Raw genomic sequence first — 25,409 nt, 5'->3', positions numbered from 1 at the left:
AAAAATACTATATTTGAAGGATAAAACTACGTTGTATAGGAAGGTATCTAATTTCCTAAGACTCTGTCTTTATTGCACCAAGTGTATCTCTTATTTTTTGTAATTTGAAGAAGTGTTGCTTAATTACTATGAAATAGTCATTCTGCTTGCTACACAATTGGCAACATCTCTAATTAATCAAATGTGGAGTGTACAGTTCAATTAGGGTAGGAAAGGCACAAAAGAGTGGAAGAAAAATGGTGAGCTTGCCAAAAGAACAAGACATGTTTTAAAGAACTAGATACACAATTTCAACCTAATCCAGGAGACACTCCTACATTTCCTATTCAGTGGCCCCTGATTCTGTACTTTCCCAGTGCTTGGTGAAGGTGGGAAAGAGATGGGAGTGAACTGACTCATGCTCAGTCCAGATAAAATGGAACAGATGCTGCTAGATAAGAGAAAGCCTCTAGAAGAATGGGTGAGAGTGCGTCTTTCTTTGGGCTCAGTTTCTGACTTTTGCCAGTATGATTTGCATTCTGTCACATAATGGGTCCATGTCTGCTCTTGGCTTCGCAAGTAGTGCCTGTGCACATAGTAACTTCTTACCATCTACAGATGGTCTGGAGGCTGCACATGTTTTCTTTTGATGTGGAACTCACTATAGCGATCAACATCTTTGTAATCTCCAGGTTGGCCTGTCTGTGGAAACACATGCAAGTCTTGGGGTTGTTCCTGCTTTGAGCAGGGGGTTGGACTGGATGACCTCCTGAGGTCCTTCCAACCCTAATCTTCTGATTCTATGTCTACAATGCAGCTGTCATCTTCCTAAGTGGGCTGAGATGAGGCGCTGTTAGCACATCATACTGTGTTCTGTGATATTCATGGGCTATCTTTCTTCCAAGTGAAATTCAAGGTGATTACAATGGCTACAGCCCCAAATGGCCTTGAAGCCACTCATCTACAGAACTGCCTACCTCTCACTGTTCTGTTATGGGCATTACAATCCAATTCCCTCTTCTCTCTCCTCCCCCCTTCCCCTGTTTTTTAGGTTAAACTCTCCATGGGCTGTTGGCACAACATTCTCAGCAGCTCTGGAGCCTGCTCCCTTTAATGGGACCTGTTACAACCCAGGTTTCATAAGTTTCGGGGTGTAGCATAAGATTTCCTCTATCACATTGGTCAAACTTTTGAAACGTATTTGGTTTAGCTAAGTAGAAGAGAACAGAAACTCAGGCCCTCTAGACGTTTCACTTCACTTTTACCCCATGCTGTCTCTTTGGGTGCAGAGAAATGGTGAGGAAAATGACTCTTTCACTCATGCAGGGTCTCAGCATAGGCTGGGACCTACCTATCAATTCAGTGTGTGGTGCTGCGATGTTCTATTTCCTGTTTCAGGAGGGCATTGTCCTTCTAGTTCCTATCTCAACCAAACAGTAGAGATGGGCTGGGAATTAGAAATCTTGGTCTCAAATAAAACTAATTACATACTTTATTTAAATCCTAATTGGGCTTTTAATCCATTAGATCATGTTTTGCTGTTATTGCTTTGGCTACATTATGGTGACACCCACACTAGTGTGTATCCTGTGATCTCTCTACCCTTATGTGCTAGAGTCCCAAAAAGGGATTTCATACCCATGGTAAAATATGGCAAGACTTGGAATAACTGCATAGCTCTGTTAATAGGTGGAAAGCATGGTATATTAGTTAAAAGTTAGTCAGTTAGGAAAATATTTTGAGAAATACCCAGTGGAAGCCTGATTATTAAATAAAATAACAACTGCACAATGCAGCTGAACAATGTAATAGCCTTAAAGTACTGGCATCCATTTGTAGGGCGCTATTATCAGGTTACTCCTGAATTGAGCCCACTTAGTCCACAGTCCTGCATATATTTATTCCTACATATAGTCTGACTGAACTCAGTGGATTAGTCATACACATTTAAGTGTTTGTAGATTAGAGCATTTAAATCATGTGTCTCTGTTTAGTTGCACAGCAAGTGTGTTGTATATACAAATACTGGTTTATAATCACAGTTACCTATTTTTGTGCAGACAAATGGAAGCACTCATCATTTTTGCAGATGCAATTAAGGAGGACAACTGAAAATGTAGCCTTTAAAGCATTCTTTTGGAATTAGAAAAATGTATTGAGTTACAATCTTCATGTATAACAAAACCAGTGTAAGGAAGCTCAAAGAGCTTGATTCTTTTTAGACTTGCATCAAATTTACACTCGTGTAATTCCATTGATTTAGCTGGAGTTACTTTTGATTGGCTTTGGTGCAAGAGAGATCAGAATAGGACCAAACACTAGACGCCAGGCACTATCCTAAACACTTTACTGATCTTAAGTAACTAGGAAATTTCAGTAGACTACGTTCATGGCAATATGTAACTCACCTTTCCAACACTTCTCCTCCTTGAAATCATTCCTTAAGACTCTCACCTCTCTGTGATGCCTAAAAAGCACCACCAGTAGACAGTGTCTAGACAGAAGGTGAACTAAGACATCTACTGATTGTATGGTGGCAAACTATTACCTCATCCTTTCTTCTGCTCTCTTTGTTTGACTGTTTCACCTGTGGTAGCTAATTATGACCTAGATTGTGAGCACTTTGGTTATGGGACTTTCTTGTTACTGCATGTTTGTACAGCACCTACCACAGTGGGGCCCTGATCCTCAATTGATGCCCCTCGATGCTACTGCAGAACAAATAATTAAAAATAACAACAATCAACACATAAAAAGATAGCTTGTTTGCATTTTCTGTTAGATTGTCATTATTTATAGTGGCGATGATGATGTTTTGGGCAATTAAAGATCTAAGGTGAAGCTGAGGACCCTAATTTCTTCCAGTCAGCTAATAATTGTCAGGAGGCACCTAACTCAGAGGTCATTATTATGTAAACAGAGAACAGAGGAAGTAGCTGTTGTGCTAACACAGGTAACTTCAGATGTCTAGTTAGAAATAAATTTGATTAAATACTGAATCTGAAATTGCATTAGCCCCAGAATAATAATCACTGAGATTTGAAATAGTTTAAAATACATTTTCTTAGGACAGTAAATCCTCAGACAGTCCCAGTTCCAGCTAATATATTTAATGCTGGAAAGGAAGCCCTGTTATCATGAGCAAATCCCTAATCACACTTTGCAGCATAATTTATTTCCGTGGATGCATCATTTAAATGAAGACTTTGTTATCGGTTTTGCAAGTGATTTAGGCAGGGAGTTTCAAGGGAGTTGAAGGGGACTAAATGCCAAACTCCTGCTGAAAGTCAATGGGAAATGGGCACCCAATTCCCTTAGAACCTTGGAAAAGCTTTTAATATGTGAGAATGTTTTATGATCAGCACAGCATATAATGTTAGCTTTTTTCTTACGTTTCAATCAGAAATCAGGAGAGCAAGAGGAAACGAAGTCTAGTGGTTGAATAACAACTCTGTGTCTGGGTCCTTTTCCGAGCTCGGTCCCATATTTACTAGGGAACCTTAGGAAAGTTGCTTAACCTGTCTGTTCCTCCGTTTCTGCCCTGTAAACTGAAAAAATAATTACTTCCCTGTAACTAAGGAGTATTCTGAGATGCTTGTAAACATTTAAGGAAATAATATAGCTTCAGTAATGTAGTCCGAGATCAGATGGGAAGTGCTAAAGAAATGACAGTATTATTATTAATGTGAAATAAGAGTCTCCACTGTATAAAAACATGAATTTTGTGTAAGAAATTATCATTCTTTTTCATTCCTGTTAAATTTAGTTCCCCCTGATTATGGGCCTTATTAGAGACAGAAATAGCCAGCATCCCTCAAGAACAAAGTTTAAATGAGTTAACTTAAAAACTACATTAATTCTGTTTTAGCCACCAAATGATGCAATCAAATTAAAAAATGATGGGCTCATAAATGAACTTAGTACAAATGTATTAAGTTGTTATGGCAATTGAAACACTGAATTTAAAATTATGGATCCTAAATTCCAGCAAATAAAAGCAAGTGAATTTCTAAGGTAGTTTGATTTTCTTTCCAAAATTATTTATCTCAGCACCATCTTTCACAGTTACTACAGAATTGATTTAATGGCTTTCTAATGAAATCCAATTAATCAAGTAGAACGTTTTACTAGCTAAAGAATTAATATAATCTTGGTTTTTATCTTATAACCATCAGTTACACTGGCTGCACCATTCCATTTTTCCCCTTTTTTCCATTTTTTATTGAGCATATATATTTTGCACTTGAGAAGTTACATTACAATTGGTTTCATGGTGTCCAACATCAGTTCCTTCCATGGGATCTCATTTGCAGTGTGTTCTCATTTTTTTCTTCTTGAAGAATGCTTCTTTAGTTTAACTCTTGTGTTCGGGGTTTGTTGTAGATATAAATAACAGGACTCATCATGGGGCCAGATCTTGAAAGTAGCTCAGTAAGGTGGATGCCCATTGGGTGCTAAGCTCTTTTGAAAATCTGGCCTGTGATGTTTCTTGTCGATGCTGGATGTGGTTGGTTTAATAGGTAAATATGTTTTCCTCTATTGAGTATATGAAGCCATGGATTGTTACAGATTGGGTCCTGTGAATCCCAGAAGCTCAAGGATGAGCTATACTTTACCATGGGGAAGGTTGAACATTTGATGTGCATGCCAGGCTTTATCTAACACTGATCTTGGCTAGATGGAATCAAACCAACTCAACTGTGCATGTATGTTTCTCTTTTGAGCAGGTGGCCTGCTGGGAAGATATCATAAATTCTGTCACTCCTGTTAGCTAATGGAAATTCTCCTTTAATTTATATAGTAGAGGTCTGTAATTTTGGCATTGAAGGGAGTGAGCTCTACTGCCCACATTACATATATGTGGATTATTTAATAAATGTCATATCTGTATTTATGAACCCCTATTTTATTACAGTGTCACCTTCTTACTGCCTGAGTTTGAATCCTCTGTGTTCACAGTGATCCTTGTTTTTCAGGACCTGTAAATATATATATTGTACATAGTTTTGTAGTCTTACTAGTTTAACTGTTTTAATAGTTTATAAAGAGATGGGGGTGAGTTAATATTTTTAATTGGACCAACTTCTGTTGGTGAGAGAGACAAACTTTCAAGCTACACAGAGCTCTTCTTCAGGTCTGGGAAAGATACTTAGAGTGTGACAGCTAAATACAAGATCAAACATATAGTTTAGCATAAGTGTTCCAGAGGGGTATTGTAAGGGACAATTCAAGATGAAGTGGCCCATTAACACTCCTGTAGTCCCAGGACAAAAAGAGGGATTAGTGGGTTACAGATTGTGGTAATAAGCCATAAATCCAGTGTCTTTATTAAGACCATGATTTTTAATGTCTAGCAAAGTTATGAATTTAAGCTCCCAGGCTTGTCTTTTGAAAGTGTTGTGCAGGTTTCCTTTGAGCATGAGGACTGATAGGTCAGATATAGAGTATCGCTTTGTGAAATGTGCACCCACTGGTGATATGGCGTTTTTGTCTTTTATCATTTTCCTGAGTGAGTTCATTCGAGAGCGTATGATTATCTGCTTTCACTCATGTAGTTATTATTGGAGCATTTAGTGCACTGGATGAGGGTACACCACATGTTGTGATAGGCACGTGTAGAACCCATGGGTCTTGAAAGGTGCTTTTTGGGGGGTGTTGATCATTGTAGCAGTGGAGATATGTCTGATAGCTCCATCCAGGAATACCAAGCTGGACTTTCCTTCCATGATGCCACTTCAGCTGATGACGGATCTGCCTTCCGATGCATGGAGTCTGTCTTACCATCTTCTGGTACTCCCCGAACACAGGGATGAACTGAGACCTTTACCTCCCGGGAGGTATTTTTGCCTTACTGTACCTACAGTCTCCTCTCCTATCACATCCAGTCCTCCTCAGAAATATTGGTATATCAGAGGAACCCATCAGAGGAAACCCCACTGCATCTACAAGTCAGAGCATTCTTCCTCCAGTACTGACAGCACCACTGGTAAAACATGAGATGACTTCTGCATCGGAGTAATCCAAAGTTCTGGGCGAGCTTGTGCCCCCTTCGAGAGAAACCAGCCTGGACAGAACCTTTAGGAGGTTTTGGAGCCATCCTCCTCTCAGACATCACTATCAAAGGTACCTGTGGTACCCAAAACCTTGAGGCCCCACAGCCAGTTGGCTCCTCATATCAGCCTTATTGGCGACCATGGAATCCATATACTAGACACCCCTGGATCCTTGCAGGAATCTCAGCAACCACTTTCATCTAGCCAGTACCAACAGGCTCCATCAGAGTACATGGAAGAGGCAGTTGAGCCAGATCTGATAGTTCCAATTGGTGTGTCATCCTCTTCACCTAATGAAGCTATTGCTTTATTATCCCCATCCCCACCTGATGACCACAGGCAATGCCAGTAGCTTTTACAAAGGGTCACGAGTTGTGACTGAGCTCCAGCTCTCTTGAGGGGGTCCATGACATGCAGCTTAGACTCCTGGACATCATTCAACACTCTGGCCTTAGTAGTGTGGTTCTCCCAGTGAACAAGGCCATTATGGAACTCGTTAGGAAAGTGTGCTCCTACCCCAAAAAGGGTGGAAAATTGTTGTTTAGTTCCAGGGAAGGGGACAGAGTTCCTGTTTACCCACCCAGCACCTAACTCCTCAGTAGTACAGGCAGCCACATAGCGATCCAGATTACAGCACTCCAAGTCAACCCATCTCACAAGGATGATAAACATCTTGACCTTTTGAGGTGGAAGGTTTTTTCATCTGTGAGCCTCCAATTTAGTATTGATAACTACCAGGCTCTGTCAGTGCAATATTATTTTACAAATTACGCTAAATTTGTGGAAGTCAGAGATAAACTTCCCCAGGAGAACAGTGCCTGATTCCAACCCCTCATCAATGAAAGCAAGCTGCTGGCTAAGAAATTGTCACAGGAAGCAGTATAGGCAGCAGATACTGCAGCTAGAGCCATTGCCACAGCCATTGTCATGAGGTGCAAATTGTGGCTTCACTCTTTGGGGTTCCCCTGGAAGGTCTGGAATTTATCCTGGATGAGTCTAATCTCTTTAATGAGAAGATCAATGAGTCACTTCATTGTTTTAAGGACTCTAGGACAATCTTCCATTCCCTGAACATTTACAGCCCAGCACCAAAGAGGAAATACCTCAAGCAAACTTACAAACCCCACCCCGCCCCAACATTTTATCTCCAGTGTCCTTATGAACCACCACATAAACAGCCAATCCCCAGATACACCACTTCTTCCATCTCAACTGTCACTGCTCAGTCCCACCCGTCCTGAAGGTGTTGTGATGCTGTATGATTGAATATAACCATTTATATCAGTGATATTGCCACTGTTAAACCATTGCAACAAAGTATATCAAAGTATATCATGTAAGGTGTTAATGGAAAAATTATGATTCGCTAAAGATTATTATCCTGTTTAAATTCATGTATCATCACTGCTTCTAAAGTTATGAATATTGGCTATATATATATATATCTGTATCCAAAATGTGTTTTTTCCTGGGGTAACACCCACCAGGTAAAATCTACATTGAAGCTAGACAGCTTGTGTTGATGGCCCATCAAAGGCAATTAACTCTCACAATGGGCCATAGAAGAAGCTCCTCCCTCCCTGTGAGTCTTTCTATGGTTCCCTGAGCCAGAATATGGGTAATGACTACTCTGTGAGTCAGCAAAGCATGTGAAGGCATGTGATGTGGCTTATGTGACTTTGGACTTCATTTTGTGCCTGTAACTTTCCAAAAACTGTGCTGTGAGTTTTGCTTTGGGACAGCAAAATTCTAAGCACATTGCAAATGGTATAAAAGACCTTTAAATCATCTCCATATTGTCTCTTTCCTGCTGTGATTCTCTGGACTGCGGATTTGCAACTAAAAGGAGCATTCTCATCCATGTACTGAAGACCTTCCAATCTTTTGGAAGTTATCAGAACCTTTACAAGCCACCCATTTATTCCATCATTGCTTCAAACCTGATATAAGAACATATCAAAGATTGTAGGTATATGCTCTATTAACCTTTTTAACTCCTTTCTTCTTTTCTCTTATAAATAAACCTTTAGATTTTAGTTATTAAAGGGTTGATGATGGCGTGATTATTTGGTAAAATCTGAGTTAGATATTGATCTGGTTATGTGGCTGATCTCCTGAGATTGGAAGAACCCTATGTTAGATAAAATTGGTTTTCAGTAACCACTCATCATAGAGTCCAGTGTCTGGGTGGTGAGAAGAGGGCTCGGATGCCCATGAAAATTGCATTTTGATTTCTTGTTAACGAGTGTGATGAGACAGAAGTTTACTTTTGTTACTGGCTGGGTATAATCTAAGGATAGAATAACCACTAGTTTGGGGTGAGTCTGCCCTATTTCTCAGCAGTTTGTCCTGAATCTGGAATCCTCAGCTATGACCAATTGAGGCAAGATGACAGGAGTTTCTTTGGATGGGACATTCAAGAACCGCATACCTCAACTGATGCCATTACATACTGTCCTCCAAACCTTCTGTGGCCTTCTCATCCTCTTTGCACACAACTGGAGGACAATAACAACAGACAAGTGGATAGTTCTTTCCCCTCTTCCTCAGAAATCCCTTCTCAGCCTCTCTTCATGGACCACTCTCACACAGAAATTCTCCATCAAAACATAGTTTCTGTCCTCCAGCAAGGGGCCATAGAGCAAGTGCTTCATCAGCATCGGGGGAAGGGGTTCTACTTCGTAGTTCCCAGAAAAATTGAGTACCTTCAACAGTTAAATGTTTTTATTCACAAGTCAGAATTCTGAATGACTATGTTGGGATCAATAATCCACCCCTTAGAAGAGAGCACATGGTTTGTGGATCTTGACATGAAAGATGCTTACTGTCATGTGGACATTCATCAGTCCCACAGAAGTTTCCTCAGATTTCTGGTAAGACAAAGACGCTACTAATTGAAAATACTTCTGTTCTAGCTACAGCACTCTGGGTCTTCACAAAGGTCTTCTCAGTAGTGGTGACCAAGGTGAAACAAAATAGTTACAGCTATCCCCATACCTGAACAATTGGCTACTAATGGGCAAATCCATTCAGGAAATCCAGTCAGCTCCCATATTTTTATTCCATCTCCTGGCATCCTTAGGAGTCTGCATCAACAAAGAAAAGTCCACTTGACTCCCACAAGGACTATAAACTTTGTATAGTCGACCCAATAAATATACTCTATAGGGGTGACCCTAGATTTGATCTCAGCAAGGGCCTACTTTCCTATGAAGAGATTCCAGGCCATGAATAACTTGATAAGAAAAGTCACTCTCAGACCTTAAACCACAGTCAAGGTCTCTCTTTCCCTACAGGGCCATAAGACCTCGTGTACTTATGTAACTCTGTTTGCCAGGCTCCATCTGTAGGTCTGGCTTTGATCTGTTTCCTCTCCAGACAGAGACAATGTGAACATCAAGGTAACGGTTCCTGCCAAGGCTGTTGTCTCATCCACAGCAAGTGCATATGAAAGTACCTTTCATTGCACCCACACTTGGTGTGACCATTATCACAGATGTATCCCACATAGGATGAGGATCCTACATGGGCACTTATACTGTACAAGGCACCTGGACCCTCCACATTACATATCAATCTACTAGAGATAAGAGCGGTCCCCCTAGCCTGCAATGCATTCCTTCCACTTTTTCAGTCCCACCATATCCAGCTAATGTCAGGTAATATGATGATGATATTCTACGTAAACAAACTGGGTGGAACAAGATCCATTCTCTGTGTGTTGAGGCAGTTAACTTATGGAACTGGTTCATCAGGAAATGCAAAACACTCTTGTCAACATACCTTCCAGCTGCATAGAATTATCTAGTGGACAATCTCAGCAGACACTTCTCCACAGACCACAAATGGGAGTTACACAATTCCATCCTGAATGAGATTTTCACCCCAGTGGGGAATTCCATCCTGGCCTGTTTGCCTCACAAACAAACAAGAAATTCATCCTTTATTGCTAAAGAGCAGCTCTGGGCAGGGATCTAAGGATGATGCCCTTCTATTATCCTGAACTGACCACCTGAGATATGCCTTTCCTCCCATTCTACTACTGTTGCAGATGCTGCAAAAGATTCACTACAACAAAGCTCGAGTCATTCTCATCACATCCAAGTGGACCAGACACTTCTGGTTCCCAGACTTGATGTGGATGTTAATCTGTCATCGCATTGCTATCTGATTCTTCATAAACCTATTAACCCAGGAAAATGGCAAGACCATACACCCCCAAACCAGGCCTTTTCCATCTCATGGAATGGTATTTAGATGGGTATCAGACTTGTAGCATTCATGTTCAGAGAACATTCAATCCACTCTCAGTCAAAGCAGGTAAGAGTCAACCAGGAAATGCTAATTGGCTAAATGGAAACATTTCTTCACCTGGGTGCAGCAGAACCATTTGCCCTAGAAGCCTTACTATTCTAGACTACACATACTTCATCTCAGGAAGGTGCACCTTCTATTAGTTCACTGTAAGTCCACCTAGCAGTAATTAGTGCCTTCCATCCTTCAGTGGATGGCTATATTATTCTTTCTCACCCCAACAACCCTGAGATTTCTGAAAGGCTTCATTAGAGCCTTCCAACTGATAATTAAACCAACACCACAATGGGACTTCTGTCTTGTACTTTCCTGCTCTGGAAGAAGAAATGGAGGTTACTTCTCTGTAACTAGAAGTTCTTTGAGATGTGTGGTCCCTATGTGTATTCCACGACTCACCCTCATTCCCCTCTCCTGTGGATCTTATCTAATTTGTGGTTAAAAGAGGAACTGGAGAGGCATCAGTCTGTACTGCTACTTACAGTCTTGATTCAGGACAGATGGAAAACAGCTGCACAGGGGTGGACCAACAGACACTTCTTGCAACAAATCTCTAATCTCAGGCGCATAGAATGCAAGCGTACCCATGTGTGGAGTACAGAAAGGGACCATACACATCTTGAAGAACTTTCCGTTACAAGTAAGTAATCTTCATTTCTGTCAGAGCTGGATTAACCCTGGCATCCCCTCTGAAACATAAGCATCCATTCAGAATAGTCCAGTAGTCTGAACGTTCTTGAATGGGAACTCTGACTGCCAGCAAAACAAATTCATGGACATTACCTGCTTGCACCAATGCTTCTATGCTAGGTTGACACTGCACCTACTCACTGTATCTGGCCACCATCAACTAGCGTAGGTGTTGGGCATGGAAGGAAGTAGAGGGATAGTATGAATTACATTGAAAATGCATTTGCTCTTTAGGAAATACTTTTTTTCTGAGCCACAAGTGAGGCATTGGCACCATGTGGCTTCCTGTATTTTGACCTCACTTGTTGACATTTGTGTCAAAAAAGAAAAATACGAACAGATTAAAAGGTTCCATAGTGGCTGGGTGACAAACTGCTTAGGAAGGAGTCATGGAGACAGGTAGCTGCATTAGCAGAACATGAAGTCTGCTTTATTTGAGTACATTGCATGAAAAAAGGAACAGGAATCTAACATTGCAAAAGCTGTTTCATGCCTGCCAGCCTAGCAAGTCATATTGCAATAGGCATTGTGGGAAACCATGAGACTATCTAGGCAATCATTATCTAGAGTTTTTAATTCCCATGTGAATATGAGCCTGTAGCAGATTATGGCTCCCTGGGGCAAACTAAGCTACAAAGGAGTGAATCTTGTAGATCCAGATGAGCAATTTACATGCCAAGAGAAATGGATAACATACCTTTAGGATAATACCCCAGTTGGTCCAACAACATTTTTTGAGATTTTGTATATGTTGTTTCTGCTTCTGCGCTGTTCCTGATTGTTTAAGCCACAGCTAGAGGGAAGAGGACAGAAGACAGATCATCTAACTGCTCAGATCCCAGAGCCTGGATATACATAATAAAAGGGAGGAAGATAGGCAAAGTGGAGGAATACATATTTCTGTTTAATGAGGGACTTTAGTATTTGCCAATGAGACACTGATATCTCTCCTCATGTGTTGATGGCACCGTTTTCCATGACCATGCACAACTCTATCGCCATAATGTAACAGTATGGGCAGCATTCCATGAGCAAATTCCACATTTATGCACTGGGCCTGAATAGCAACAGCAGAATCATAAGGGAAGAGGGAAAAAATCCTTTCTGCATCTTCAGCCTGTGGAGCCATTCCACATCTACTATTTCAGCCATCAAACTTCTGTGCCCATAATCTACAGAAAGCAATCCATGTGCAATGGTGAATCTGTGTGTTGCAGTAGATCCACCATTCCCCCATCTTTCCTAACATAGTCCCACCTCTTCTAAGGGCTGGGAGACAGAAGGTCCCATGTAACATGTAACAGAACTCTGCAGTGCCCAGAGAGTACGGGCCCCAGTTCCTACCATCTTCTACTTACCTCATGGGTCTACTGTGGACTTAGCCAAACCAATGTGCACAACAAAAGGAGTAAAGTAATCAGGGGACGCTGCTAGAACCTGGAATAGTTGCTCTGTGGAAGCACTGAACAGAAACTGTTCACTTCAGAATCAGACTTCAATTATTTGGCAATTAAGCCACATGAGTCTGAATGAGGCTCTAATTCAAAGCTCAGATATATCTGACTTTTACCCAAGTAGAGTCCTTATTCTTGCTAATTTGTTGCTGGATTTCATACTTACCATTTTGTTTTGGAAATAAATGGCCTGACTTTGGATGTTTCAGCTACTTTTAAAGCACAAGCCACATTTTTAAAGCAATGAAGTTCCCAGTTTGCTTTGAAGGAAATGGACTATTTTGCGTTGGCCTTTACTGCAATTTATGGGGGTACTGAGCCTTAGATATAACTCTTTAGGGACAGAAGTCAGAATTTCCTCACGCAACGCACTGATAAAAAAGAATTATAAATAATAATACATGCTTTGCACTCATCCCAAATCTAAGAATACATTACAAATCATTAACTAATTAAACCTCACAAAATCCCTGTGAGCTTGATCAGTAGTAATATTACCATTTTATGGCGAGGTGAGCTAAGGCACAGACAGACTAAGGAACTTGCATCAACATCACATAATGAATTAGTTGTGGAGTTCGAAATTGAACCCAGGAGTCCTGACTCTGATTCCACTTCACTAATGACTAACACTCAGCCTCTCTTATCTCTCTTATCTTCTCAAAATATCCTGCCATAAATGGGATAATGAACTAAAATGTCAGGCCCCCATTAAAATCATGAATATTTCTATCTTGATCACTGAATAGTTTACTACAAAAAAGTAGTTCTCTAATAAATGAGCAATACTGTTTCATTTTAGGGTTCTGCAGACAATTGACAGACATTTTCTCCCCACAGAGATCTCCTGAAAATGTATATCAAAGGGTGGGGGGGATAATAGGGGTAGCAGATAAATTAAGAAGCAGCACTCTTAACTTTTGCTCTTTCTGTTCAGAGTCTTTGGACACATCAGTTATCGTTCAGATTGGGAGCTGGTAAAAGTAGACTTCAGGCCATCTTTCCCCAGGGAATGCACTGAAGATGACTACGAATCTTGGGATCTCACAGATCTACAGGTACTGGACACACAAGGACTTTGTATTAATAATATATAGTGCTTAAGTAATGCTTTTGCACAAACATTTACTAATGAGTGTGGATTTCAGCGTTCAGCTTTGACAAACCCAGAGTGAAATTCAGAAGGATGAAAATAATCCATTGCTGTTTTTATCAGTGACTTCAGAATGACAGTCATTGTACACGAAGTAGATTTTGTGTTCCTTTTATTACCTAAACTGGGTTGGGGAAGGAAGTAGTTTACTTAATTACTTGCCTCAGGAATAGGTGGTCGTGATGGATAGTGAGAAGTTAGGCACACACTGGAAACTAACACCCGTAGCATTGATTGAAGCAATTTAAACGTGCAGTTATATGTTCTGCCAACTTCCCGACCATGCACTGAACTCATATGTAAAGCACCAGAAGTAAAACCCATTCCAGAAGTAATTTAGACTCTCAGTGGATTAATTATGTATTAGAGTCCAGTTGTTTTGGGCAATACAATTCTGTACCAGTGCATTAATACTATGTTAATCCCCGTGTCCTGGCCAAATTCAATTTTGGGCAGCTACATGCCCTGTAGTATTCTCTTTACAGTGTATTGTTTGAACAGACCGTTTTGTGATCCTTTTGGATCAAACAAGATATATCCCTGTTAGTCATGATCACTGTCGTTGTTGTTTTTACTCTTCTCTCTGTAAATTTATTCCCTTTACTCTATCTGTGCCTTTTTGTCTAAGTTTCTTATTCATCTGCCATTCTGTATTATTCCAACCAAACTTTCCTTCAGCCCTTATTCACTGGATGCATTATCACTATTGCTATGCTCCTCATCACCCGGAACGTGCTAGGTGTGTACTTAGTATGTAACATAACCCCTAGCCTTAACAAGAAAAGTACAATAACACAGTGCAGTTGCACCTCTCCATGGCGTTTCAGACACTGGAAACTACTGAAATTATTTTAAAAATTGGTGGAGTTTTTAAAAATACCCACTTACCAGTACAGTAATTGTTTAAGTGACCATTCCCCAGGCAAAAATACTTGAGTATGAAACTGTACAGTTGCTGAACTGTGCTACAAAAATAAATCACTGTCTCAAACAGTTAATTACTATTGGCATTATTATTTATTTATATTACAGTAGCACCTAAAGACCCAAGTGAGATCTGGGCTTCATTGAGCTAGGGAGATATACAAGCATATAGTAAGAGACAGTCCCTATCCTGAAGAGCTTAAAGTGTAATCAGGCAAGACATATAAAAGGGTAGAAGGGGGTGAAAAGGTATTAGTATTCCCATTTTACAGATGAGAAGCTGAGGCTTAAAGAAACTAACAGGATTTTCAGAAGTAACAAGATTTCAGGAATCTCTGCTTTTGGGTGCCCATCAGAGACATCTTAAATGGGCCTGTATTACATAAGGTGTGCCATCTGAAAAACCAGGGCTTTTTAAGGTGTCTCACATCTGGCACCACAAATCGAGACACTCAGAATCACTAGGTACTTTTGAAAGTCTTGACTCATAGACTTTAAGGTCAGAAGCAATCATTATGATCATGTAGTCTGACTTCCTCCACAATGCAGGCCACAGAACCTTGCCCACCCATTCCTGTAATAGACCCCTAACCTATGACTGAGTTATTGAAGTCCTCAAATCATGGTTTAAAGACTTCAAGGTACAGAGAATCCACCAGCAAGTGACCTGGGCCCCTGGCTGCAGAGGAAGGCAAAAAACACCCAGCGTCTCTGCCAGTCTGCCTGGGGAAAATTCCTTCCTGACCCCAGATATAGTGGTCAGCTAAACTTTGAGCATCCGGGCAAGACTCACCAGCCAGACACCCAGAAAGAATTCTCTGTAGTAACTCAGAACTAACCTCATCTAACATCTCATCACAGGCCATTGGGCATATTTACCACTAGTCATCAAAGATCAGTTAATTGCCAAATTAGGCTGTCCTATCATACCATCCCCTCCATAAATTTATCAAGCTCAGTCTTGAAGCCAGCTAGGTATTTTGCCCCCACTGCTCTCCTTGGACGGTGGTTCCCAGAACTTCACTCCTCTCATGGTTAGAAACCTGCATCTAATTTCAAGTCTAAACTTCCTGATGGCCAGTTTATATCAATTTATTCTTGTGTCCACATTCGTGCTGAACTTAAAGAATTCCTCTCCCTCCCTGGTATTTATCCCTCTGATGTATTTGTAGAGAGCAATCATATTTCCCCTCAGCCTTCTTTTGGTTAGGCTAAACAAGCCAAGCTCTTTGAGTCTCCTCTCATAAGGCAGGTTTTCTATTCCTCAGATCATCCTAGTAGCCCTTCTCTGCACCTGTTCCAGTTTGAATTCATCTTTCTTAAACATGGGAAACCAGAACTGCACACAGTATTCCAGATGAGGTCTCACCAGCGCCTTATATAACGGTACTAACACCTCCCACTCTCTACTTGAAATATCTCACCTGATGCATCCTAGGACCTAATTCACCCAGGAAGCCTGTAACAGAGTCAAGAATGAAACTCATTTCCTGAGTTGAAGTGCAGTGCCTTAGCCACAAGACCAGCCTTTCTCTGGCTACAGTCTAAAGTCATGAGTCGGTGGAGTCCATGCCAGTACAATTTGGAACAAACACAGAAAAACAAAAGTTCACATAGCTTTGGTTTTTACACTCCTGTGCTTTAATGTTCAGGGTAATCGCTGCATCATGGGTCAGCAGAGAAGTTTTCGGAAGAGGAAGATTTCATCATGGTGCATTAAAGGGAGGAGTTTCACATCTGCTCTCACATCCAAAGTTTGCGAGTGTGCGAACTCTGATTTCTTATGGTGAGCCTTTTTATGGATTATGACGGTTATCCTAAAGATGAAGTGTGTGAGAGTCTGGGATGTGTAAACCTCCCAACTTTCCCATACCGAAAACAACAATAAAACACTCCAACAGGATCTGAATGAGAGATTGTTTTCCCATATGTTACATCTGTTCCTGTTTAAAAGGCAAAATTACTTCAGTAATTCTATTACTGGTTATGTGGGTGGGTATTGCAAACAATTATATAGAATTTCATAGCCTGGCAGAGTTATGTGGATCTATTGTTGTTGCTACAAAAGCTTAGTGATGTGCAGTTTCTTTAGAAAAACAAAACCATAAAAGCATAAACATTTTTGAAGTCAGGTGGTGTTTTTTTCACCTGATTAGGCAAATCCTGGTGTTTTGCTCAGGCGAACTCCAATGGAGCAAAATTTGAGTGATGATCATAGGATTTGATCTATTGTCTTTAATGCAAATCCTCTTTTGTTAATAGTGAAGTGGAGGAGAAAAAGTGGTAAAAGAACCCCGTTAAAAAACTAAACTGCCAATAGAGAGAATTTGATGGAACTCGTTCACAAAACTTTTTGGACCCAGTTCTGCCCTCAGGTATTCGTGACTCCCTTTGAAATCACCTGGAGGGCAGAACTGGGCTCAGGATGTTGTGTGCTGGCTTGATATGAGATAGTATTAAAAATAGGCTCTCCCTTACTTCCACCCAACCACAGAAAACAGATTTATTAATAAAGCAGGGGAGCTAACAGATGAATTGGGTTTGTTTTGCAGTGATTATGGGTTTGAGCGTTCAGCATCTCTGAAATCAGAATCCAGCAAGTGCTTTGCTAACTTTTGGTTTAACCCAGACTCGCCCCCTGAAGATTGCATATTAGGGCAGGCCTACACAAGCAGCACTGGGTAAGTATTTAATATTTTACCAGCTTCAGAGGGGAGAACACTCCAGCAGAGGATTACAACATGGCCTCAGGGAAAAGTAAATACTCTTTGTAGTTAAATGGTTTATATCAAAATTGTCCATAGGTAGGTTTAGTGTATAGGAGGGTTTTAGGAGGGGGAAGGGCTAGGACTTGCAGGAAGGGCCAGGGCACTGTCAACTTGATTTTCTTTAAAATTGATAGAGCAGTTTTTAAATAGTATGTCTTGATTTTTTAAAAATTTCCTTTTAAAAACTGTTTTAAGGAGATTTTGAGTTTTTCATTTCTTTTGTGGTATTTAAGACTTTAGGGGTGTGATAAAGTTTATAGATCCCACGCAGTGACTAAAGAAATACTGGGCCAAGAGGTCCCCACCTCTCAGCGGTGCAGAGCATACTCCAAATGGAGGATCTACTCAAAAGGAGACTCTGACAGTCAGACAGAGAGGGAGGATGAAGGAGAGGCTATCCAAAGGCAGGAAGTGAGTTTGCTACTTCTGAGGACAAAGCAATCCACAGGACAGGGTCTGGACCCTTTTCGCTCCCTTGACTCCCTGCTTTGTAATCACTGCTACCTACCCAAGCCATATGAAAGAAGAAGAAGACTCCCTGCTGAGGGAGAATAACTGGACACTTGGAAGAGAGCTGGGGAATGCTCAGTTGACTAACTGAGCTGCTGGGATTTACTGGGAACTCCCACTGGGGGGAAGTGGGCTGCGACCATATCACAAGCTAAAGAAAGAACAAAGAGGTAGGACACGGAAGAAGATTGCCTTATGAAGAGGCAACTGAGGAATTCCACACCTCTCCCCTTGGGGCTCTGGGCTGGGACCAATGGAGAGAGAGAGGGCCTGGGCCTCCAACCTTTCCCTTTCCTTCAGCCCCCCAGTCTGTCCAGGAGAACGCTGGGACCAGGGAATAGATGGGCTGGCCTCAGAGTGAAACCCCGCTTCACAGTTCAAGGACTGTCAAGCCACAGCCTGCCTACTACAGCTGCTGGCCTCTGAGTGAAATCTGCTTCAGAGAGAGACATTTTCCGGCTTTTCTCCTCAATCATGAGAGTTAGAAACTTGCTTTTTAAAAAGCATATGAAAGCTGAGATTCTCAGGTAATCACATGCTTCCAGGAGCTGGTGCTTTCAAGAAAGCGGCAGAACAACAAGAGACTAGTGAAAAATCACTAATATCGGCAACAATGCACTGCTTCCCATTTGTCTCCTGTATGCACCCCAATTGGTGTCTGTTCAGTTTCAGTGCTGCTGCTACTATTGCTAGTAACCAACTTCTTGCAGAGCCTAAGTTAAAGCATGTGTATGTGCTCCCCACAGAGTAGTACATGAGAGAGATGCAACTCACCATGTAGAGAAGAGTGCTCAAAGGCCCAAAATAAACAATCAGAAAAGAGGGAGAGAAATATTTTTTCTCTAAATTCTTTTCTGAGACTCTTAGAAGCTATTTATAACAATAGTAGCTACACAGTTTTTAGATGTGACTTTCAAGTTGACAGGTATCCTTTCAAGGTTTTTAATTGTAATCCTTTAATTTTATTTTGGAGCAATTTAGCCTCTGATTCAAATAATTTACAGTTTTAGGAATAAATGTCTCCTCACTCAGCTTCTCATGCTCTTTCTCCTTCCCCTCGTTTCTCCGGGGCAAAGAATTCTGCGGAGAATAGATTCTTTTCCTAATCATGTGAGGAACTGAGAATCAAAGGAAAGCTTTAGCGACCTGTAAACAATAGAGCACAGAACATACACTACAATGTAGTATGATGTCTGTGCTGAGAATAAGTTGCAGCTGGCAATAACATCATCTTTTTCAGTTGTGTAGATTGGGACCAAATGTTGAAATGTAAAATCAGGCAAGAGAATCACAGTTTGCTGGTATTTGCTTTATCAGTGAAAATCCTGCTTTTTTTGGTAGTGATGAATGGCCACTGTAATTTAGTGTGTTTGAACTCCGATGAATGAAACATAAATTGTGTTGAAAAGAATGGTTAAAAATTACAAACCTGAATAAAATTAGTATAATCTTGAGTGTTTCCTTGTTAACCCTCAACCAGTCTTTGTCAGGCTTTATATTTTATTATTCTGTTATGCAAAAAGTATGTTTTCAGAGCTGCATAGGCACAAAGTAGTTCATCAGCTCTGGAATTAGCTCCTCGGTAATGCAGACGCTGCTCGATCTGATTTCCATCTGATCTTTGGGACATTGATTAGCCCCATTTAAAAGTAGATTACCGTGTAGTAGCCATTGTTATACTGTCCTGCTGTGTCCCACAAAGACGCCTGCCCGCTATTCTTCAGTCCTTTGTGCTCACTGCTTACTGTTTTATGCAGGTATAGGAAAGTGGTGTCTAATGTATGTGAAGGTGGTGTCAACTTGCAGCAGAATCTAGCCCAGCATATGTGTCCACTGATTGCTCCCAAAAGACTGCAGATCAGCATCAAAGGAGAGAGCCTGGCTGTTAAACCTGGAGAAGACATCACCTTCGTTGTCATACAAGAGCAGGTAATGAAGAACTTCCTCTTCTTTAAAATGTCAGTGCTGGTTTTGGAGTTACATCTAGGCACTAATTTCTCTGCTCTCTGGCTGGTGTGTGAACAGGGATTAGCCTGTGGTTAAGAAACATGTGGCAAGCATTTCTGCTGCTATTGCTCCATCCCTTTAACCAAATGTGAACTACACAAATGGCAACTCTAAGAAACTAGGTTCTTCCCTTCAACAGCGTTTTTCTCCACTGTTCCTTAAAGACATCAGCAACTTTGAAAATCTTAGCATAAGTGATTTAAGTCCCAACTTCCTTGATCTGCTTTGAATTCCAGTCTTCAGTGTCGGACAGGACTAAAGTGAGATGTAAAGAAATTGTACTTAAATCATGTGGACAATGGAGTACAGACAACATCAATACATATAAATGTTCAACCTCAGTAAAGGCATGGAAGGATGATGAAGTCAAGGAGCCTGAAATAAATTAATGCATTTCATCAAGGCTATTGATACAACCTGGGCCCCAGATTCATTTCTGCCAATGGATGGGAGTTAGCCATCGTGTCCTGGATTTTCAAAAGGGTACAGCGCCCACATAAGTGTTTCTGGACTTTATGTAAGTGCCTAAAATGGGACTTATGACTATCGGGCCCCAATTGTGGATACTGAGCTCTTTTGATCTCACCTATCAAAAAAGTGAATCACGTCTTCTTGGTAATCAAGTAAAACATAAAATCACCAGGTAGCAAAGGATAACATCTACTATGACATCTACTATGTATCAGTCCTGATTGACAAAGACAGGTTTCTTTGTATTTCCTGAAAGAGGCAACATTTATAACAGTCTGATTTGTAGAATAGAACCGTCTGATCTGTAGGGCTACAGTTCTTAACTCTTACTCATTAAGTGCCAGATTCTGACACCCTTTCTCTGGTTGAGTTCTACTTTACTCTGTCACTAATCCCATTGATTTCAAAGAGACTGAAGGAAATTCATGCATTTCAGCAGGCCTGCATGGCACAGTCATGGACCCTGATTCATTCCTGCAGAAGACAATGGGAAAGCTTGCAGAGTAAGTTACTACTTCATGTGTGACAGAATCTGCTGCTAAGTAGTTTTTGGCCTTAGCTATGGTAATTTAAGGTCAGATATATCTCCATTTCTTTTCCTAATTCTCTGTGCTGTCACTATTTCATTATTAATAGAGACAGCACTTGGCTATAATCTGAGGGCTCAGTGATTTATCATTTCTGTTAATTGTGATGGGGCATCTAAAAATATGATTTTTGCCAGAGTATGAATTCTGAGGCTTGAATGTGTTTCTCTGTCAACTGGCATAACAGCTAAAGATGTGCAAAGATGCTCAAAGGTCCGGCGTTGGAATGGTATTCTCTCTCTCCATTAGTGATAGCTATGTATAATACTCTGAACTTTAAGTCTCCTTTACAAGAAACCTAACAATTTGCTGCCCCCTATGGCTGAGAATCAATAAGTCCATAACATAAGGTAGAACTTAAAACAGAAAAGCAAGTTTTACACAAGGGATCAATTAGGTCCTCTGACAATTAGTGAGTTTGAGGGGTAGATCCACTAACACCAAAGAGATTATATGTCACACAATATTAGTTTATTGCTCTTATTAGTTTCATGGGTGATACATTACTGAGTTTATAAAGAGTAATAATATTAATAACAAGAAGAAAATAAGGGGTCCTAGGCTATGCTGACTCAGTCCACAAAGTACATGAATAAACAATGTCAAGAAAATCCACTATTTTCAGAAGAACCATGTGGATGTTTCCAAGTTCCATTGAATGTAGCTGTATTTTTTCTGTATTCCTCTTTTGTTATCAAGCCATTATTATCTTCCTACTTTGGAGAATGAAATAGGAGATTTGAAAACTTCTGGTTCGTTAAATAGTATTACAGTAAGAAGGGCATTATGAGAGCAAAACATTAATCAAAACTCAAATCTGGTTCACAATATTGAGCATTACTCCTGTTCCACCTGGAGATAGTATGCAGGTGCTTTGCTAGCATAAGAAAGCAAACAAGCAGTATTTGCACTTTAGTGTCACCTCATTGAATTGCATTTACAAGCACACGACTGAGGAATCTCCTTTGCTTTAAACTTTAATAAGGTATTGTCTCCTCCACTAAATTCCACCTATCTGTATCCAAGGAAAATGGTGATTTGAAGGGAAATGTTCACAGCAGAGGAGTATACAAGGCAATAAACTACTTTTGTGGGTGATGCGTTGTGGAGTTGAGGCATTTGAGAACGACGCAGGATTTTATTGTGAACATTCTCTCACCTTGTGAACATTTTTCCTTTTATCAGACAAGACAGAAGAAAATTCATCCAAACAGCAGCATTTTAAAAAAATGATTTCCTTTACTTTGTAATGCAAGGATCTGAAAGTTCCTGTCTGCTGTTGCCTCCTTTGATCTTCCATTAACATCATGTTTTGGTATGAGGTTTTGAAGTGTGACTTTTTCAGAGAGTGATCTATGTAGAAATGGAATAATGTAATTGGACATATAAAGAATTCAGAGTCATTTGAGAGGCAATAACACATGATTTTTTAATGGTGTGATTGGCTGAAATTCTTTTCTAATCATATAATTATTATAATGAACTGGCTGGTGAGTATCTGTATGACTGCCTTTCCTGGATGCAATTAGAACTGTTAAAATGTGCATCATAGGCCATGTACTGCTAACTGCTAATGAAGATTCTCCTTTTGCTCCATTCATGTGGCCCTGTCCAGATGGGAGAATCTGCATTCTATACTCACTGTCATGAATAGCCATGGTGTGTGGCCTAGTGACAATGTAAAGTCATAAGTGGTTATATCTTTAGTTTTAATGGAGTGGCACTTTGAAGACAGTCTCCATCATTGGCCTGACTTTAGAAAGACTGTCATTTTCATGAGCACTCCGCAGAATAATAAATTACAGGAGATGTCTGAAGTGATATGACTGCTGTGATAGCACTAGTAATACTGTGCTAACTATATTATACTAACACTAAGCTACCAACCAGGCTTAGTCAACTGGGTTTTCGCTAGCACAGTGCGCAGGGCTTAAGAGACCTAGAGAAGGTCAAAGAATACTTATAGATTAGGTTTGCTCCACACAGTCATGTTGGTCATATCCACAGGTGAGGTCAGTGTAGCATAATGCAGTTATAATCTGTTGACTAATCTGGAATATTTTATCCTCAAGAAACTGGAACTGTGTTACAGATAAGGGAATATTAATACACAGGCACACACACAGGACACATCACCAATTGTCTTAAGCTCTCTGAAGCAAGGATTGTCTTTCTGTTTTATGTCTGTACAGCATCTAGAACAATGGGGTCCTGGTCCATGACTGGGGTTCCTAGGCACTACCGCGTACAAATTAGGAATTATACTGTTTCCTGTTTTTCTGGCTGTTCAATATATCTCTGATCTATTTCTTCTGCTAGGGAGATATTCTAAATACCAAGTACCAGGTGGACCTTGGAGATGGCTTTAAGGCAATATATGTGAACCTCACAATGACAGGGGAACCCATTCAGCACCGTTATGAGAACCCTGGGATTTACCGTGTCTCGGTCAGAGCTGAGAATGTGGCCGGGCATGAGGAAGCAGTGGTGTTTGTTCAAGTTAATTGTAAGTTGTGCCGTTTTGTTTTTCTCTGGTTTCACCTTTGCAACTGCATAATAAGTTGACCACAGCTGCGGGGCAGTGATTTCAGGAAGAAATTGTATTAAAGATACTGCCACCAAAATACATGTCTTTGAATTTGCTCATGCAGTAGTGCACTCCCCACCTCCCACTTCAGAACTCATAACAGCTGTTGCTTCTCCTGGTTTTAGATACGTCAAATAGAAACTCAGAAACAAAGCATATAGTCAAAAAAGGCAGGCTATTCCTCTTGCATTCTCTAAGTATCAGCTTTAGGCTTTGGGGAGTGCCCTCCATGATGAATCCTGAAACCAAGTAGAAAGCAGGAAACATTGGAGCCTCTGCGCAGATTGGAATGTTTAGTGCAAGCCTATAGAAAATGGACTTTGGCTCCAGCTGCCCATATTTCCTTTCTATTAGTCAGAGTCTTTGAGATGCAACATCGCCTAGTCATTAATGCAAATGACTGGGAGTAAAGAGATCTGGGTTCTGTTCCTTCCTTTACCCCAATTGGCTGTGTGACCAGTCAGGGCCCTATCTTGCATCCATAGAGATTAATTGCAAAATGCCCATTAAAAGCAAAGGGAGCAGGATGAGGCCTGTAATCTCTATGCCTCAGTTTCATTATCTATTTTTTTTAAATTGTGGGGTAGTAACATTTCCTTACAATGTAGTGTTCTCAGGATTAATTCAATAATTGTCAGGTACTTAGATGCCAAGCTAAGAGATTTGATAAACAGAAGAAGCAGGGAAGGAGAGTGGTGAGTGTGGGTCTGTAGAAGCAATATATGCTGAGAATTTGCTGTGATAAGTGAGTCATCTTCCTTTCTCCATTGAGAATTGCTTCTGCAGATCCCCACTCTTAGGAAATGAACAAGCAGTAACAACCCCTGCTACAGGAGGGCTGAAGGATTGCCTTCCCAAAATGACCCTCTGATTTGACTCCTACATCGCGAGAGTAGTGATGAGTGAATGATATAAATGGGGTTTCACGTGGTGGATTTATAAATTGCAGAGGGGGAGGTATTTTTCAAGCATAAAATGAATGCTGCTCCAGGTCTAATCTGGTATTGGAACACTAATTTGATTAGGATTGAGTACAAAGGCCGATCCACTAGGATAATCTCTAAACTGATTTTGAGTATCATCTCCCCTCATATCCCCAATGGACTTCTACCCAAATGCTACAAACCATCTTGGAGGCTTACGAAAGTATTTTGTTTTGTCCAGATTGAGTAGATATTTTACGTCTGATTTATGCAGTCCTGGTAAATTGTGAGGTTTGAGGAAGATGACCAAGACTAATTGAAATGGAATTTGGAAATTCTGAAGTAATTTAGGTTGTGGGCCCAGAAATACCTTATCCCATTGAATATCATGGAAGTAAAATAAGCCATAAACACCAATATCTTAGGATTCTTTTTACCTGATGTACGAGTCAGTAGGAATGCAGTTCTGAGGGATGGAGGGGCAAAGACAGAGTCCCTGAGACTTGTCAGTACTAAACTCAAGCCCCATGAATAGGAAGAATCCCAGACTTCCGGGCAGATAGGCACCAGATCTTTGAAGAAACTTTTCATAATAGGATGAACCAAAATTATGGTTCTCTGATCCAGAGGATAAGATGCTGCAGCTGCCTACTAGACTTTAACAGAAGCTAGAGCCAAGGCTTAATTCTTTTGAAAAGCAAGTAGTTGGACCAGAAAAAAAGGGACTTGAGGAAGGACATGGATCTGTATTCCATTGCTTCTCCACAGTGGGTGTGAAAGGAGTTTGTTTTTGTCAGTTAGTATTGAGCTCCAGGTATAATTTTAAAACTAAAGTTACTAAATTATAGCCTGGACAAACAAAAGTCTTGCAAACCAATTTATCACTAATTGTTTCTCATTATATTTCTTCAGAAGTGTGATCACAAAAACACAGTATCTTCTTCTACTTCATCCAGGATGCTGTGACTCAGGCAATCAAAAGAACTCACAGT

The 25,409-nt window shown here is 40.6% G+C and overlaps 1 protein-coding gene across 1 annotated transcript in view; it reads left to right on the top strand.

Annotated features, from left to right (window-relative positions):
- The window catches only part of LOC137149633 (VPS10 domain-containing receptor SorCS2-like), a 152,669-nt gene that overhangs the window by 101,204 nt on the left and 26,056 nt on the right, over positions 1-25,409 (top strand). The window contains exons 13-17 of the mRNA XM_067543160.1: positions 13,425-13,545; positions 16,217-16,350; positions 17,117-17,245; positions 19,600-19,771; positions 23,227-23,413. Of these exons, the coding sequence (XP_067399261.1) occupies positions 13,425-13,545; positions 16,217-16,350; positions 17,117-17,245; positions 19,600-19,771; positions 23,227-23,413 (743 nt within the window). The remainder of the gene's footprint in view (positions 1-13,424; positions 13,546-16,216; positions 16,351-17,116; positions 17,246-19,599; positions 19,772-23,226; positions 23,414-25,409) is intronic.

This window comes from Emydura macquarii, unplaced genomic scaffold, assembly GCF_026122565.2.
Source record: "Emydura macquarii macquarii isolate MOO-44397 ecotype Brisbane River unplaced genomic scaffold, CSIRO-AGI_Emac_v2 contig_794, whole genome shotgun sequence".
NCBI lineage: Eukaryota > Metazoa > Chordata > Testudines > Chelidae > Emydura > Emydura macquarii.
Note: the sequence above shows the minus strand (reverse complement) of the source record. Positions and strands in the feature narration are given on the sequence as shown.